Source organism: Electrophorus electricus, chromosome 15, assembly GCF_041902795.1.
Source record: "Electrophorus electricus isolate QZ-2024a chromosome 15, ASM4190279v1, whole genome shotgun sequence".
NCBI classification, from domain to species: Eukaryota; Metazoa; Chordata; class Actinopteri; order Gymnotiformes; family Gymnotidae; genus Electrophorus; species Electrophorus electricus.
The window spans coordinates 1,293,917-1,312,983 of NC_137511.1; the positions used below are offsets into that span (position 1 = coordinate 1,293,917).

Below are 19,067 nucleotides of genomic sequence, written 5' to 3' on the forward strand. Positions count from 1 at the left end.
ATCACTTTGAATATTTCATTTTAAGTAGGCCTAGGGCATCTGTCATTAACAGTAATATTTTACAGAGTTATGTTGTGCAGTTTTGCTATAATTTGCCAGCATGCATTTTAAAACAGGATGTTTAATACCACAGAGCCTACAGTGTTCCTCAGATAACATGCTGTATACCGTGCATGTTCGATTGACAGCATTGTTCAAAGTAACATCAGATAACTATTTGCATAAAATCCTTTTGTATGTGAAATCAGATAGAAAAACAGCACAGCTCAATTACTGTTATTTGAGTAATTCCCCTTAAGGGTTTAGTTCTTGGATCTGACACATGTGGTCTGGAAAGCGTTCTCCGTTCACTCCCTCGCCTTCATGGAAAAAGTCATGCTGCCAAAACACTTATTCTTTATTATTGCCTTGCCTTTCATCCAGGCGTCCGTTTGGCCCCCAAAATTTCCCGATCTTTATTAGGTACTGTGGGTATGAGGGAAACGATTTACCATATTTTTGTCGGATTTTCAGGTGCCCCAATGGTTGGTCTTTGGTCTACGGCTGCTTGAGTTTGTTTTGGAGCGCTCTCCTGCTAATTTCGTCAGGCTATGTTTGACAGATGTTTTGTGTTTGACAGAGTTTGAACTATTATTTGTCTTATGCTGGTGTATAATGTGGTTTGTGGTTCGCTGGAAATGAACCGGGCGGCACTCCTCATGCTAGCATTGTTCTTGTTTCGTCGACGTGCAAATATTTTCTAAGTAAACAGCGAGCTCAATTGGAGCGCGCGTGTCCAGGTGGAGCGGCTGTGTGAGTGTCCCGGTGTGAACGCGGCAGTGAGCGGAAAGCACTGAGTCACTGGCAGGCTGCTTTACAAGATGTTCATTCAGCGCCAAGCAGCACAGGACATGAAGTGTTTTCCCACACTGTACGCCACAAAGCCAGGCTTTATCGCGCGTCCCTTTGATTGGGGAGAAGAGAGAGACAAAGAGAGCCTTGCAGATGTTAAGGTGCATTGCTGTCTTTTTCTGAAGGTTCTGTACCATCTAAAAAGGGTCACTTTCAAAGATTCAAAGATTTCTGAACGCCTGTAACTCTTCGGTGATTTTCAACAGTTGACAGGGAAAGACAGCACGACGAGAGGGGAAAAGGTTCCTTGTCAGCAGCTGAACGTAACAGAAATTGCATTGAGTGAAGCTTGGTGGAAATGTCATGACTTAATGAGAGCGTTTGTTATTCGTCCTCTTTCATATTGGCCTGGCAGAACATCTGAGGAAACCGCGGAACCATCTGAGCGTTTCTGTTTCTGCTCACTCCAAGACTCCGAGCGAGTCTTGGAGTAACCGTACTTGTTAGTCCGGCGCTTGGCCCTTTGGCCTCTGCTGCCCGCAGGAACCCCTCGTCTTTGTTAACTGTTTCCACGGATGTTATCATAATTCCTAACATGCACGACACGACAAGGAGGAGGCCTGTGGGAAACCGTTTCATTGAGAAGCTCCCGCGCCGCTGGATCTCAGTAGTAGTTACATTTCCGATCTGGAAAAATGTAAAGATTTCCTTTCAGTTAAGTAAAAATGAATCTAGCACATATCCACATGCAGCAGTAACTCGCTCCAACGCCACTTAAACAAAGTGTTTTCCAAACATAGAAAACTATGGATTTCATGAAATATTATATGGTCTGTAAAAGCTGATTTATTAGCCTCAGCAAGCCAGTGGCCGTGGGTTTGCGGGTTGTGTAGGAATATTTCTGGTGCCGGTAGGCAGCCTGTGGGTCGCTCATTTGATTCAGTCAGGTTCCCACAGCGGATAAATAAACCACAAAGTATGGACACGCTCAGAGCGATACACAGAAAGGCCACAGGAATGTGCCCGTTATACACCGACAGCCTCTCTTACCGTAATCGCGCAAAGTTTGGGTTGTTTTATGATTTCATATTTACGATGAGAACATTTCATTTAGAATGTCTTTTTGATGTAGTTGTTAATGGCTACAAGCGCATGGTTGGAATGCGGATTAGGGTTTTTTATGTTTGCATTCACATCGGTCATTTTAAAAGAGCGAACTGGAGAGTGAAAGCATAATACAGCATAACGACGTAAACCTTTGTTGTGCTCAATCTGTGCCTGAACACGTCATGCCTCACGTGCATAGCTGGCCAGGGCGCGACGCGAGTATCACTTCACGGCTCCAGTCACATCATTATCCAAAACCGAGTGCGCAGGGCGCCTCATCACTGGCCGTCTCAGTGTTCACACACACACACACACACACACACACACATGGAAATGGGTGTGTCCCTTGTTTACTTACACAATCCAGTCACTAAAAAGGCTTTATTGAACAAACACCAGCCTCTTTTCATTATGGATGAGAGATTTCCAGTGGGGTATCCAGTGACTGCGCTGGGTGTTTGGATGCCGCTTATGTTCGCGGAGCGCTCTGTATAACAGCACACTAACATTTCCGGGGCCCTCCGTATGGGCAAAAGCTATAAAGCAGCGGAGGAATATGTTAAGCTCTTCTCTTATATTACCAGAACAAGATGTACACGGTTTGAGTTACTGCATACCGCCAGAGAGAAGATTTAGAGTGAAGAACCGAAAATGTGCATATGACCTCACCCTGTTGAACATTCACCACGACCACTGCGTGATTTGGAACAGCTAGAGTGATTCAACTCAACAAATGAAAATATAGTTGTAACACAGTACATGTAATAACAGTATTTTAGCAGCGTCTGTAAAAGATAATAAAGTGCCATGTGGATGTTGAAGTCTCTCTCTATCATCAACAGGTTAATTTGACCAGGCTTGTTTTTGCTTGTCTCCCGCAAACCACTGCACCAGAAGGGCTTTCGCAAGCTGTGCTTGATTATTCAGAAATGCCACATTCCTCTGAACATTTCCCCTACAGTGGCAAAACGGACAGACCGCTGCTGTTTTTAGACAAAAAGCTATGTGTGAAACTCTGAGACCCAAACCAAAAATATACTAAAACAAAACATGTTCCGTAAAGCATGTTAAGTTTGTTTTTGTTCTGAAGTAACCACTAGATGTCACCCGGTCGACACGTTTAACTCTCCAAGTTTTTAAGTGAGTTTGCTTTCGTTTTGAGATAAGATCGCAACATCCGCAGTTATTCCACCTGATATTACACTTCTGAAGAGTAACTCCGGGGTTACAGACACACGGAACAGGCGATGTATTATATGAGTTATACGTGAAGTAACTCTGGGTTCATTAACGTGGGACACAGTAGGTCTATATGAAGCTTACATCCGTTTTTAGTTACAGTCACAGAATTGTTATTCTAAGAACTTTTTTAGCTGCCGCAGCACGCAGGTGATGGGAGGATTTGAACGGTTAGGCATCCATCACAGAGGTTTAATAAACGGTAGTAGAAGCTAAATTTGTAATTTATTTAAGATGAATTCACTGCTACCTTGAGGCAAGACAAATGTCAGCTTTTTGACTCATAAATTCATCATCATTATTCACCAATAAATCCAGTTATTGGCGAGTTATTTTGTTAATTCAGAACCGGATGTTTTTGCTGAATAACGCCGATCCCATCTGATATTTCACTGCCCTTCCTATTTAAATGAACCTACCAGGCAACCATGCATTAAGACAACAATAAAATCCTACCTGAATTATGTTGATATTCAGGTAGGATGTCAAATGTCTGCTTGTAAGACTGGTCATTTTTCAGCATTACCTAGAACATCTTACCCATGGCAAAAATGACCAGTCTTACAAGCAGACATTTGAAGACTGAACACCGTATTATAAGACAGGACAAGACTTCTCTAACACTGACCGCTGTGCTGAGGGGTCGGACCGGCCCATGTCGCAGTCACCGCGAGTAAGATTGTCTTACAAAGTACTCCTCAGCTCCTGCTCACAAAGGATATCAGAGCCACACATGTGCCATTTATGTTCCCCCCGGCTCCTTTCACTTGGCGAATCAAAAGGAAAGAGCTCACTGGCAGTTGTAGTGAGGGACCAAAGGAATGGGGTTTCTTTGCAGTGTCTTTGATGATTTGAGATTATCAGCAAGGACATGAGATTTAAGGACAGGGAACTGTCGTTCATTTTTTTGGTGGGGGGTTTGTTGGCTTTTGTTCTGCATCTGTTTTATAGAAACAAATCATCATCTTCCACATGCATTCAAGTATTTGTATTTTTTTTCCCTCCAGACCTTTAACGCCGTTAGCGTTCAGTTTGCTTTTGATATTCGTCTGCGATTTAGTCATCAGAAGGTAAATAATCTGCACGTATGTTGCTGTAATCTCATTTCTGAAATACAAACGGAGCGTTCTGCAATTAAGACTGTTGTCCGAAAGGTGGCGCTACTTGATAACCGTAAACTGCAAGACACCGCCGCGTGGTTCGGAGCACAAACACGTTTGAGTACCGTAGTATTGCTTCCAAGGTACATTTTCTATTACCGTTGCTCTGATTTATTTGCCAAATATACAAGTGCATTTTTCCAAGTATTTTGAGTTTATCGTCTCAAGTCGCGCCTCATTTAGTGATAACGTTATGTGGGCATGGGTGCGCCACCTAAAAAGCCATAGTGGCCTAAACCAATACAGCTTACAATGAAAAAAAAACAACTGTGTTTTAAAGACAGCTAAAGAAATCTAGATTGTTTAATTATTTATATTAGAATAGATTAAATTTTTTTGTCAATGTTGAAATGACTTGTTTTTAAATATAAACATAAATGTCAGACAGGACAGTTTGCTATTTTATTAGTTCTTTTAGCTAATGAAACTGAAACTAAGAATTCTAATTGTTTCCTATTTTCCTGTGTATTTTCTGGATTTGAGTTACCGTGGAAGTTCATATAGCCATATCAATCCTTACATTTGAAATTGTTATTTAATTTATCGCTGAATTCAGCCCCTGCTTTCACAAGCTCCGGGCAGCTCTGCCTCCAAGGCGCTGACTGCCCTCATGTTCATCCACACACCTCCGGCTCATTTCCTATGGAGGAGTGGGCCCCATCGCACCATCCATGTTTAACCAGGCACACGCCTTTACCTACTCAGCACACCAGGCTCAGAGAGACTCCAAGTCCCAAAACTTATGAAAAATGCTATAATAGTTCAGCTGTTCCTCAGCAAGGTCTTATGGGTGAATTATAATATCTATGATAGAGTGCCAAAGTACTGAAGTCCTTGCATTTTCGATGTAACAAACCTTTATTATGACTTTCTGATGTGCATCTCAGTCATCTGCAAATGTACATACCTAGAACAAAATGCATTAACAGGAATGCTCACAGAACTACAAAGCATAGGCCTGTCTTGCTAATGGCTGAGCCCTCGGTTTGCTAACCTCCCCAGTTCTTCACACCATGGTGTTAACCCAGCGAGGGCTTTCCAGATCGGGAGAATTCCATGCACTGGGGCCCTCAGAACTCCGTGCCCCATTCTCCAAACCGTCCTTGACTCCTATCGAGGACTCCATGCCAAGCGCTCATGCCCACGAGGGCCCTATGGGAGATCAGCTTTTTAGCCAGGAATCTAAGCGCATCTGTCTCATCTCTGAAGAGGCCCTCAGGTAATTAACACTAGCGTGGCAGAAGGGGGGGCAGGTAGCCAGTGGCTGGGACAGGACCTGGCGTACATGCCGATCCTCGAGAGAAGACCAGTTGCAGCAGGTCTTTGTAGCGCTGTGCTAATGAGGCCAGTGTTTGATAAGGACCTGGATCAACCTGGCACCTGCTTGAGGAACCGGCTCTTAAAAGTGCTTCTGAAGTTTTCCTCTCATTTTTTTATTTTATTTTTTTTATTTTTTGAGGATTAATGTCTTTTTATTTAATTTTAACATTAAATAGAAGGGAAATCTTTGAATATCAAGAAACATCTTCCAGGGTGGTTTTTCAGATAATTCCTAGACAATATTCAACAGAGTCACTAGCATACTAGTACACCCCTATAGTTACTATAGTTAGTTTTCAGAAGCAACTACTGTAGCCTCACAAATGTGATTTTTTAGACTTTGACAATAATATATTAATGGTTTTTAAAAAGTACAATGATTCTGCCTCTTAAGATGTTTAGAATGATAACATAATATGATTTTCATATCCAGAATTATAAAAATGATAGAAAACATCTCTCTTCATTTGTTATTTTTGAAACAACCACTGCATTCTGGTATTGTAATGGTTAGACAGCGATGAGAATTTGGGTAAATGAGTGTCTACGAAATCATGTAAAAGGGCCACCAAGGGCCTGCAGTAACTGCGTACAGGAGTTTCCCATCAGCATTGACTGTAAACTGAGGACAGTGAAGTTGCAGCTATTTTAACAGCAATTCAAATATTCAAGCTGTTTCTCTTTGTACTCAATCTTAAATATATTTGAAATCTTGGAGAATGTCTGATGTGATTTGGCAACCTGTAAAAGGAATGCATTGCCTTGACCGTGATGAGTGAGTCTTAGTGCTGTTCTCAGAGCAGTTGCAGTGGGCCGTCCTCTGCTGCCAGTGAGGCCCAGGTTTGGCAGTGTGCTGCGTGGGCAATATTGGCACCCTCTGTCTCACACGACAAAGTTCAGCACGTAGGAACAGCAGCACTCGGCCGTCCTACGAACCCTGGAGACCTGCACTGCTCCTAGGAGAACACTGTGAAAAGGCAGGCAGGCAGGCAGACAGACAGACAGACAGACAGACATATGACATGCCAGTAGTAAAAGAACAGTAGTAAAAAAAAATTAAAAGCTCGCAGGAGAGGCAGACTGGCTGGGGAGAAAGTCACCTCGGGCGTCGGGGCTCGAGGACACCAGTGCATGAATGCAGGAGTTCAGAAGCAGTTCCGTTCCCTGCCGATACCCAGCGGAGCCTGCGTCTGTGTCTGAGGATTGGAGCGCGCATCCTCGTTCATGGCATTAGAACACAGCTGGCATCCTCAAGCACACGACCTGCGGCCCGGCAGGCTCGCTCGCTCACTCTGGGGTGCACTTTCCGCTTGTCTCATTTACCGCGGGCGTTCCTCATGCGACATACGCTTGACTGATTGTACAATTCTGTTTTATAAAAATCAGGCAAATTAGGGTAATTATTATTATTATTAGTAGTAGTATTGTTGTTATTCCTCTTATATATCTTAGACAATTTTCCAAAGTGCTAACTTACCAAAAGTCAATGTTTGGTTAAGCTCAAAATGAAGACTTAAAGGAGCAATAAGTCATTTTACCACCAAAAGTCTACAATATTTATAAAAGTCTACGATATGTATGACTGATTACCTATCATTTTATTATTTTGTTTTAGAAAAGATTCTGAAACATCCAGGCCACTAGGTGTCAGTATAGTGACTTTCATAATGCGAAGACTCATTCAAGAAGAATCATTGGAAAAATGACTAATTGCTCCTTTAATAGTACAAATAGGTGTGTGGGGGTGGGGCAGGCAATAGGGAGGACCTAGAGAGGGCCTGTGTGCACATCCCCTGCAACTTGTGATTTATTCTGACGTAGCAGTTCAGAACCAATTATGCTAAGGCTTACCATGTCTATAGTACCATGTCTGACGAAAAATCGTTTTTTACTATAGGATAACACTTTATTGTGATGTATATTCTCTGAGACAGTGACTGGGCTCTCGGAACAATCTCAGAAGACTCAGGAAAACAACACGCACATAATAAGCCTGTTCGGGGGAGGACCAAACCATTTTGTCACGGAAAAGAAAGTCTTTGTGCCCCCCCCCCCCCCCCCCCCGCTTGCTCCTCCCCCACACACTCACACCCACCTCAGCAACACTTCAATCCATGCACCACTGAATCGGGCCACTTTCACTGTAGTAGCGGTTTGAGATGGTCTCATCACGCATCTCAGTATGATGACCAAACTCTATCAGACACAAGAAGGATGGTGTGAACAGAGATGATTGTCGTGGTTTCCATGTCACTGCCCCAGTGCCTCCGCCAGCGCAGACTTTATCTGGCGCTGAACCTGAGGCAGCCTGCGTACACAGTGATGAAGTCTGCATACATTTATATTTAAATGCTAACAATATATCAAGTATTTAAAGAAAAATACGCTTGATATTATGGTTAGGCGGATACTACAACCTCTACACCTTAGAGAGAGCCGACGAGACTCCACACAACTTGGGCACTGAGAGATTCTGGATCCATTGGTTTGCCTTTTTTGTGTGGTAATGACTAGAGAAAATATGGTTTCTGGTTAGTCGCACTGTGCTATTAGTCATTCTTCTGTTAATCAGAGTGCAGTGATATTAATTTTAGCTACATAAGCAGCTTCAGCAGTGGCATTAAAAGGGCAGCCTTTGACCTTTCGAGGAGAGAGTTGTGCCTGGCGGGTTTCAGATCCACGTTTAGAGGCCTGTGGATTCCCCCTGACTGCTGCATGCCCTTCTGCTCTTTGCTTGACTCACTGCCCCCGCACAGACCTCACTGGTGCAGTGGGACCATGAGGTTGCATCAAAAAACAAACCTCGCTCTCTCTCTCTTTCTTTTTCTCTTTCTCTCTCTCTCTCTCTCTCTTTCTCCCTCTCTCTCTCACATTCTTTCTTGCTTTCTCTCTCTCTCTCTCTTTCTCTCTTTCTCTCTTTCTCTCTCCCTCTCTCCCTCTTTCTCTCTCTCTGCCTTTCTAACTCTCAGCATTTTCTTCTTTTCTCAGCCTTTGTTTCTTTCTGTTACTTTTTTCTTTCTTTCTTTTTGTTTCTATCCCTCTCTTTCTGCCTCTCTCTCTCTCTCTCTCTCTCTCTCTCTCTCTCTCTCTCTCTCTCTCTCTCTCATCAGGGCTTACCTCATAGTTCTGTAATATTGTTTTCATGCAGCCTGCAGAGCTGCAAGTCAAATCCCCTGTGACAGGCCACTTCCTGTGAATAACTTGAAAGAAGTGAAAAGGGATATCATGTGCCACAAATAAAAGGGGAAACCAGCACGTCTGATTTCAGAAGTGCCCTTTATGGAAGACGGAAAGCACCGCTGCACTTAACATGAAAAGGGAATGTTGGCAATTCATGGATTCAAGCCAGGGCAGTAAAAATGTCAGCATGTATAAAGGAACTCTCAGCTGAGCACTGGGGAAAGTTACTTACTCCCACATGCCTCACTGCAACACTACGTAAACGCATTAACATTAATTGTACTTCAGTTCAAATGAATCTGCACATCTGTGTTCCCTTGCTGACAGTTTTGTAATAATCCACCATGACACTGCCATGCAAAGTGTGAACGCGGGATGCGCCTGGTGAAACACTGTTGTGGGACAGATTAGTCAGATGTAGATAGGGAACAATACAGAAGTAAAAACAATGAGTAATAAACAGAGAACTTCTCGGTTTCACATGAAGAGAGCTGACAGCTCCAAAAATTGCGTGGCAGGCTGGATAGAGGGATAGACATTCACACTCCATTTTGGGTTTGTTCTCCATTACAGTAGACTTTACTCCAGTTATGGCAAGAAAAGGATCCGTGTGCATGCAGGAAGGATCCGTGTGCATGTAGAAGTCTGAACAGAGGAAGGAAAGGATTCTGTCTGTCCTTCCGGGTGCCATTATAGAACATTTTACAGCACTTTATATGAATTCAAACATGTCGGATGAAGTAATATGGTCGCCTACTCTGATATGATGGCAGGAAATGAATCATCACCTCAGCACTTTTCTTATTCAGATGTTTGCGTTACCATTATCCCCTCCCCTCCCCCTCCCAGTACAGCGTTTGATTAGAGTCACGAAGTGTTGTCCACTTCATTGTTCCAAGTTCATGTCTGTTTCCTGGGAAACCTCCATTATTATTTGACAGTCACACACATCTGCTCTCACACAAGCACACTGAATAACACACAGACACACACACACACACACATCTTCTGCCTAACCAGCTGAAGGAAGTGAAAGGACCTCGTGGATTGGCTTCAGCTTTCATTGCCGCGCTCTCCATCCTGTCCCAAGACTCCTAACAGGAGATGCGACAGCCGAGCGGGAAGGAAAATGCCAGGAATGCCTCTCTGTGCCGTGGAGAAACCAAGCGCCCGCCGGTGGTCCTCTGAGCTGTCGCCTCCAGTGGCTGTGTGTGGAAGGCCACTGACCAGGGCAGCACGCCCGGCAGACGGAAGCCGCCAGCTGGATGAAGTTCCTCATACGAAGGGCCCCGTTTCAATCTTGGTCCTTGACAATAACCGGGAGACAGGACAAGGCCATCAGTCTCCATTATAGGACAGTGTTTTCTCTCACCTCGGCCCTCGCTGTCGTGTTCTCCTCAGGCTCCAAAAGAGACGCTGTCTCATACATCATTTTCCTCACAAAGCTTGAAAGCCCCCCAGAGAGAGGAGACGGCTCCTTCCTGCCCACCGGCCCCTCCCTCATGTCGGTCCACCTCCACGGGGGCAGCTTCCGCTGATGGGCGGGGGAGGATTAGCATAGCAATGGCGAGGGTCCTCAGGCTATGCAGGGACTGACACTGTAAGTCAGGGGCCGCTTCCCGGCAGGGCCCTTAGGTCCAGGATGTCCTCTGCACTCATACTTGGTATCCCCGTGTAGACACACAAGCTCGGGCACATCCAGGCCTTTCTTCTGAGCTCTCCTTCCACTGCCACTGCCCCACCCGTGCACGGAGGGCAGCAGGTGCTTGGAGCTAATTCAGAGCCCATACGTGTGTGTCTTAGCAAGGTGCCCCAGTGAGGATGCAGGTCATACTAAGGTGGAGCTATAATTATTTTCGATCATGCACTCAAGAGGCTAAGCTTATAGCTATACAATGGGTGCCATATTACAATAAAACTACCCTTAGATAGGGCTTGATAATGGTTTAAAATTCATTTTATAATATCGTTTAATAATCAGGTCAAATGATTAATAAGTAGTATTACATATAACTAAGAAGGGCAACAGTGACATGCAGTTCTTGTACCATTTTACACCAAGGCCACCATTATAAAATATAAATTAAGACATTATAAATGACTCTTTCTGTCTAAGAGCTCATCCTGTGGGTGGTTAAATGATAGTAACTTATTAACAAATGTCTGATTAAGCTGACAGCCATAATGCTGACTGATTGAGAAGGGGAAGCCAAGTAACTAACCAGCAGGATCTGAGCAACAGTGTAGCTGAAGGTGGATTCACTATTCAGAGGTCAACAGGTCACCGTTACTCTGTGTGTGTGTGTGTGTGTGTTATAACAGCTCATTAACAGGTCTCTGTTACCTTGTGTGTGTGTTATAACAGCTCATTAACAGGCCGTCGTTACTCTGTGTGTGTGTGTGTGTGTGTGTTATAACAGTTCATTAACAGATCTCTGTTACCCTATGTGTGTGTTATAACAGGTCATTGTTACCCTGTGTGTGTGTTATAACAGCTTGTTAACATGTCACCGTTACTCTGTGTGTGTGTGTGTGTTATAACAGCTCGTTAACAGGTCACCGTTACTCTGTGTGTGTGTGTGTTATAACAGCTCATTAACAGGTCTCTGTTACCTTGTGTGTGTGTTATAACAGTTCATTAACAGGTCTCTGTTACCCTGTGTGTGTTATAACAGCTTGTTAACATGTCACCGTTACTCTGTGTGTGTGTGTGTTATAACAGCTCGTTAACAGATCACTGTTACCCTGTGCGTGTGTGTGTGTTATAACAGCTCATTAACAGATAACTATTACCCTGTGTGTGTGTGTTATAACAGCTCATTAACAGATAACTATTACCCTGTGTGTGTGTGTTATAACAGCTCATTAACAGGTAACTATTACCCTGTGTGTGTGTGTGTGTGTGTGTGTGTGTTATAACAGCTCATTAACAGGTAACTATTACCCTGTTTGTGTGTGTTATAACAGCTCGTTTACAGGTAACTATTACCCTGTGTGTGTGTGTTATAACAGCTCATTAACAGGTAACTATTACCCTGTGTGTGTGTGTGTGTTATAACAGCTCATTAACAGGTAACTATTACCCTGTGTGTGTGTGTTATAACAGCTCATTAACAGGTAACTATTACCCTGTGTGTGTGTGTTATAACAGCTTGTTAACAGGTAACTATTACCCTGTGTGTGTGTGTGTGTGTGTGTGTGTGTGTGTGTGTGTGTGTGTGTTATAACAGCTCATTAACAGGTAACTATTACCCTGTGTGTGTGTGTTATAACAGCTTGTTAACAGGTAACTATTACCCTGTGTGTGTGTGTGTGTGTGTGTGTGTGTTATAACAGCTCATTAACAGGTAACTATTACCCTGTGTGTGTGTTATAACAGCTCATTAATAGGTAACTATTACCCTGTGTGTGTGTGTTTGTTATAACAGCTCATTAACAGGTAACTATTACCCTGTGTGTGTGTGTTATAACAGCTTGTTAACAGGTAACTATTACCCTGTGTGTGTGTGTTGTAACAGCTCATTAACAGGTCATTGTTACCCTGTGTGTGTGTGTGTTATAACAGCTCGTTAACAGGTAACTATTACTTTCGGCCCAGGACCATCACTCCCGCACATGGCGACTCTATGATGCACTAACTGATAAAGAAAACACCTTTTACACCTTCAGTAGGTGGTGCCACATCCGCTCTCATCCTTTCTAATTCAGGGCTTGTAAAGTCGCTTCCGGTTCAGGGACCGAATATGAAACCTGGTGAGGTTCTTTCTCTCTGTGATAGAGACCATGTTGCTAAAGGTCTGTAGACTCAAGCAGCTTCATCCTGAGTGAAAATATCAGTGGTCATGGGGGAGGAGGGATGCTGATAGGCACAGCAAGAAGATGAAATCTGGTGATCAAAACTACACAATTAGAGGGATGGAGAATTCCTGCAGACATCTGGCAACCCATCCTGCATCACTTATTTGTCTTTAAATTTGAAAGCAGTACTATTACTCTCATGTTTCTGATGTCCGTGCAAATGGGAGCTGTAACAATTGATGGACTGGCAGAATAAAATCCAGAATGAGTCATGATGCCATGCAAGTTTATTCGTTGTTTCAAATTAAGACTGCAGAAACATCATCTGGTGTCTTATCCACTGACAGAGTTGGGGATTGGGATATATTTTGTTTTCTTTTTAATTATTATCATCCAATGGCCTTTGACCCATAGTCAGCAACAAGATGAATTAGTGACTTGGAATTCTCTGGGGCTGAGATGTGAATGTATGATGGCCAATATAAACAGAGATGTTATTTTTCTTTATGTTAGGATGTTTTGTATAAACAAACAATAATTTTCAGTTAAAAATCTGCTTTAAAAGTAGATATAATATTTTTGCATTACACAATCTCCAAAATATGAATCTGTTTTAGAACAACCAATCCATGGTGAGATCCTTCTGGAATGATGTGGCCACCTTTAACATGGCTAAAAGCTGTGTGGTAAACTGTTGTGTTGTTCCATCACAGGACAATCCAATGACAGAAAAGAGTCATTTGTTGCTTGCCAAACCACTGTGGAATTCAGACTTCAGAAGGTAAACCAATGACGAAAAACAGACGTATGTATCGCATTCAGAATATCCACTTCTTCATAATATACAGATTACATAGCAGTCAGACAGCAGCTGCTCTATGTAAAGAACAAATATTTTCACTCGTTTTTGCCTTTTAGCAATGCAGATTTTTCTCTGAGCCAGAATGAATATTTATAATCCATAGAAAGTGAATATTCCTTTGGTCTTTTGAAAGAATCACTTGCGGAGTTATTTGTTTAGTGGAGAAAAAAGAGGTTTCAGTATGGAAAGAACTATGCATATACTAAGAATCAAGCCCGAACAGACAGCAGATTGAGCCGAATACAAAGAACGTTCATTATGGGATGTGTGAGCACTTGGTCTTTTCGTCGTCTGTGGAGATGGTTAGAATCACTCAGCTCATTCAGAACTCTTGGCTGGAATTCTGCGAGAAGTATGAACTCTAATCTACGTGACTCCTGTGCTATGTAAGTCATGCACATTTTAAACGTCAGAGAATAATGTTGCCTTTATCTGTCCCGGACATTAGCCGTGGAGAGTGATCGCATCTGGCTTGGAAAAACTTGACTATTGTCAGCTAATAGACACATGCTACTCTCAGATGTGCTTCTCATAACAATGGGTAGACTGTAAGTGAAATGTTGTATATATAGTCTAGATCAAAAAAGTTTTTTGTTTTTTTTTTACATAGTGAAATCATGTGTTATCATATGAAATCATATGTAATATGTTAAAGGATCATAAGTGTACGATCAATAGGATTTTTTCCAAAACTGCCTTATTAAAACGACCTGCGGAAAAAGTCTGTGTTCATGGCAATGCTTTATGAATGGTTTGACATATTCCATTTCTGTGCCCACTGCTGAACAAACTGTGGAAAGTGATTGCCATGTTGACAAGGATGTTCCACACCGTCAGCTTTCAACTCAGGACAGTGAAAACTTCTCCTCTGCGTATCATCGTAGCACATTTCCACCTCCCAGCTGTTAACGGAGAGAGGGCCTCGCTGAATTAGCCCAGCCGGAAGTGTTTTGGAAGTGCCTCCATTCGAGGCAGGTGAGCAGGCTTCATTATCTCTCAAGAGGACAGGCTTTTGCAGAGCCGTGTGAAAGGACACTTCACCGAGGCCGAGAGCCAGGCCCCGCCAGCCACACTTCCTCACCTCACCTCTACAAATGGGTGTTTACTGCCAGCATTGCTTAATGAGATCAGACTGCAGTGCAAGCTACATACATCCTGGCCATGTTGTGGTCATCAGTGCTCAGTACGCAAACAATAGCGTGGATGTGGACGTATGCTGACACTCTTAAAATTATTGTATGGTGTTTAAGTTATTTGGGCTTTTCAAAATAATTTTTTTAAAATTCCCAATATAAATGTATTAAAATGTTGACATGATCTGTCATCATCATTTTCTTTTCTTTTTTTTAAACATTAATGTTGTGCACGGGATGTTGAAATATGTTTAATAAGTGAGTGTTATGATATCTGAACTGCTCTGTTTATGGGGGTTTTATGTTTGTTTCTGTTTTTAATGTGAGCCATACTTTACCTATGGGCAGTAGAGTATAGGCCCGATGTCTGTGTATGAAGAGGTTACATTGAAGAGGAGGACAAATATGATATAGAGGTCCAGTGAGACTGTGGGGGAAGGGACCGTGCTGAATAGGCTGTCTAAGCTCCCAGCCCGACTCATCAACAGACAGCGACGGGAGTGGCGTTTCTGGGTATTGTAGTGCGAGCACTTCTGAATTTATGATCATACTCAAACTACAGGCATTGGTCATTTTCTTTCACTTTACATGAATCCAATTTCCAATATGACAAAAACTATTTCCGTGAATATATATATATATATTGACAAGGCAATGTTTTTTTGCTGCGATGCGTAACTGTAAATAAACTTCGAGTTCCATGGTGCACCATCGGCGTACGCAGGCGCCGTAGCTGCGGACGTGTAGATGAGCCAGACGTGAATGGGGTGGTAAACGAACGACTATGCGGGGCACAACTATAAGCAAAAAACAATCAATATTATATCATGGGATGCTTGAAATTGTAACGTTGAACGCAGCCAGCGGCATCTGCTCCGCGGTGCTGCCTCGCCTCAGAAAGCAGCTGGACGATTAAGGGCCGTTTTTGATTTCCAGCTGGTCGGGGGTTTAACGCCTGGAGCAGACATCTGACGGTAACGTTTTTAATATCGCCAATTTAAAATGCCACGGGACAACAAATCTTCTCTTATACAGAAAATAGCAAATCAGGCGTACGTGACGTTCAAGAGCTGCCGCTCTTCTGCTATTGGGGAAAATAAAGTCCTTCTAGATAATAAGGCAGAACTCACCGCCCTGTTGACCGAAATCAGGGCTTCAGACTTGAAAATTGCGCCGCCGAAAAAAGGCTCTAAGTCGAGCCATAAACCCCCGGTCACCTACATGCACATATGCGAGACGGACGCCTTCAGCATGGGGGTGTTCTTGTTGAAAAGAGGGGCGTCCATACCGCTGCACGACCACCCGGGAATGAACGGGATGCTGAAGGTCCTGTACGGCAAGGTTAAAATAATGTGTTTGGACAGACTGGAAAAGCCGCCTGCTCCAGGCGCCGAGGCTGAGGCTGTGTTCGACCCGCCGTTATCACCTTTCCAGAAGGATGCGCTTTCGCTTTGCGTGCGCAGATGTACCGGCGAGTTCACCGTACACAGCGAGCCTTGCGCGCTGAGCCCCGTGAGAGACAACATCCACCAGATCGACGCGGTGGACGGGCCGGCGGCGTTCCTCGACATCCTGGCACCACCTTACGACCCCGCCGGCGGGCGGGACTGTCACTACTACAGAGTTTTACAGACAGTGGCTAGAAATGTGGACAAGGAGTCGGATCAGAGCCGCAGAGAGGAAACGTGGCTTTTGGAGATCCCGCAGCCGGATGGGTTCTGGTGCGGGGGCGAGACTTACCCCGGTCCCGAGGTTTCCGTCTAGGAGTGCGTATACCGGAGCCAACGTCAAGCTCAACCACTCTTTAGCTCGTTTGCTTATATTTCCTGGCTTTCAAAACATGGTTTTGGCCCCAGTACACTTTTCTGGCAGTAGTTATTCTTCCAAAGTGTTCAGGCGTCCCTGAACGTTTATCTAGGTTATTTGTTTGTCGCCCGAGATTTGGGAACATGTTCTACTTACCCGCGATTTTAACGTTACAATAGACTGCTTTTCTCATAAATACTGGATCTAATCCATCTTTAAAAGCATAGCCTTTCAATTTATCTACATGGACTATAGCCTGCATAGCCTCTAAAGCTTATTTGTGCTTTATTTATTTAAAACAAATGTACAATCAATTATTATTAAACATACATTTTAATTGTTTATATCATGGCTTTAAAATGCAATTAAAATGATTATACTACATCTATCATTTTCATCTGTTCCTTCAAATATTCTGTATTTTCTATAGTAAAAACACATTGCAGTATGTGGGTTGGGAGTATGTTCTGGACTGATCTGTAGCTCATGAAAGATGGTGGAAGTCCTTGACGTGCCACACGGCATTTTTGGCATCCTGCTCAGTGCATGTGCCGTACCTGCAGTATGTAAATTAGTTTTGCCTTCAGCGTGTTCGCTGGGACTTGCCAAAGTCATGGAGAAATCCACACTGTTCACTGCGTGCGTGAACCTTAAGTGAGCAAACTGTCTTTCACGCCAAAGTCTGATTTGTCATTGTGAATAGTTTGTGAGCTGTCATGGTTGTTGTGATGTTATGGCGACTGTATACACAGTACTGAAGGGAAAAAAGGAAGTTAATTATGCAACAAGCTCCGAGGAGGAAGTCCTGTACTAATCCCTGTGATAGTCCTAGTCATATACTAATCCCAGTGATAGTCCCAATCCTGTACTAATCCCCGTGATAGTCCTAGTCCTGTACCAATACCGGTTATAGTCCTAGTCCCATACTAATCCCTGTGATAGTCCTAGTCCTGTACTAATCCCTACCTGAGATATGTCTTTCTGTCAAAGCCTGATGGACTCGTCTATGATTCTGAAGTTATTGTCTTCTTGCTTGTAGAGTTTTTATTGGGTCTCCTATCTTTACCAGTGATGTCACAGTCTGGACCTTCTGCAACATCAATGATAAATTCACAATATCTTTGACTCATGGATTTTAGATTTGGGAATCTGGAAAAATGTCGCGACCACTGACAGAAGGATAATCCCCAATTTTAATTCTGTAAATCTTACTTCAGGTAACATGGAAGACAGTATTCCCAACACACATTTATTTTCCTGATTAAAGATTTATATCCCTAACTAAGTTTCCTTAGGGTTCCGAGAAACTTAGCAGTACTGTAAACTGGAAAAAACTAATCTTTATGTTCTGACCTCTTTGGATTATGCTTCATCTTTCCACAGTTTAGACCATCTTTAGTATGCAGTAATCCAATTTCAGACCTTTAGTCTGTAATTGTTTGTAATTGGCCATGTGAAGATTGCAGTCAGTGGTCTCAGGGCATCTGTGTCAGGTCACATCTTGAGCCATGGAGAACATTTTGTTAGTAAAAAAGGACACAAGCTGCATTGGATTTATTAGCACACTATAATTGTTTTACAGTAAAAATCGGAGCACAATAAAGAGGCTTGTCAATCAATTTAACAAGCAAAATGTTTACTTGTGCGAGGCACTGAGACAAGGTTTCATTAGCCCTGCAACAAAATTCAACAATCCTTAAAAATAAGACAGTAAAATCTAACAACATAATGTGTACAATAATACACAGTAATGCCCTATATGTAACAGCCATAAACAATTACTCAAAACATGAAAATTTCTTGGTGAGTTACATAGTTAGAATGTGTTTAGAGAAACAATGAGAAATAAATACTTTTTTATATATGTACATAATATCCAAACACTTTTGTGCATTTGAATTTTGTATAAAAATGATTCAGAGCATAATTTGTTCATTTAGCTTTTTAAAGCTTTGAATTTCTGAAAATGATTTCATTATCTCAGACTCTGTTGCTCACAGTGGCACATTGTTATGTATATGGATGTCATCAACAATACAGTTTCCTGCTGCAGCCCAAGGACTGTCCCCACCTCTGCAGATCAGATTTGGTGTTATCTTTTCAACCACAATAACTCAAGGCTTGCCATATAACTTTCATATGTGATCACATCCATAGCCATGGATTCGTGAAGCTTTACTCTTTTGCATGGCTTATTTTGGCATTTGTCTCTCTAGGATAACTTTTTTTTTTTTTTTTTTTTTTGATATTGCGTTCCCCATGTGGAATTACTACACAAAGACTCAGAACAGATGGATTGAAAGTATTTTCACAGCATTGTTTACAAAGAAGAGAAGGCAATATCAACAACCCGCTTAGGGCAGAGTTAGATATGACCTTAAATCTTCTTCAGTGGAAAAAATCTTTTAAAAATATGTTCAGAATTTCTGGGGACAACATGTTCTCTAGCTCCTTTCTTGAGTGTTATAAAAAAATTTGGTGTTGTCACTGCATTGTTCTGAACGGATGTTGGGACGAATACAAATAAACCCACATGCACATTAAATGTTATATTATACTTTAATCCATAGTGTGTGGGGGGTGCTTGTCCTTGTGAGATGGTGAGTCAGAATTGACTGATTAGAAAATGGG

At 42.7% G+C, this 19,067-nt stretch overlaps 1 protein-coding gene across 1 annotated transcript; it reads left to right on the plus strand.

Moving 5' to 3' along the window:
- Positions 1–15,353: 15,353 nt before the first annotated feature.
- On the plus strand, positions 15,354–16,820 carry adoa (2-aminoethanethiol (cysteamine) dioxygenase a). Its single transcript, XM_027021672.3, has one exon. It carries the CDS (start codon positions 15,633–15,635, stop codon positions 16,392–16,394), a length of 762 nt encoding a protein of 253 aa, XP_026877473.1. The 5' UTR covers positions 15,354–15,632; the 3' UTR covers positions 16,395–16,820.
- The last annotated feature ends 2,247 nt before the right edge of the window (positions 16,821–19,067 follow it).

Coding starts and splice junctions, on each gene's coding strand:
- adoa (XM_027021672.3), top strand. CDS start 15,633: ATGCCACGGGACAACAAATCTTCTCTTATACAGAAAATAGCAAATCAG.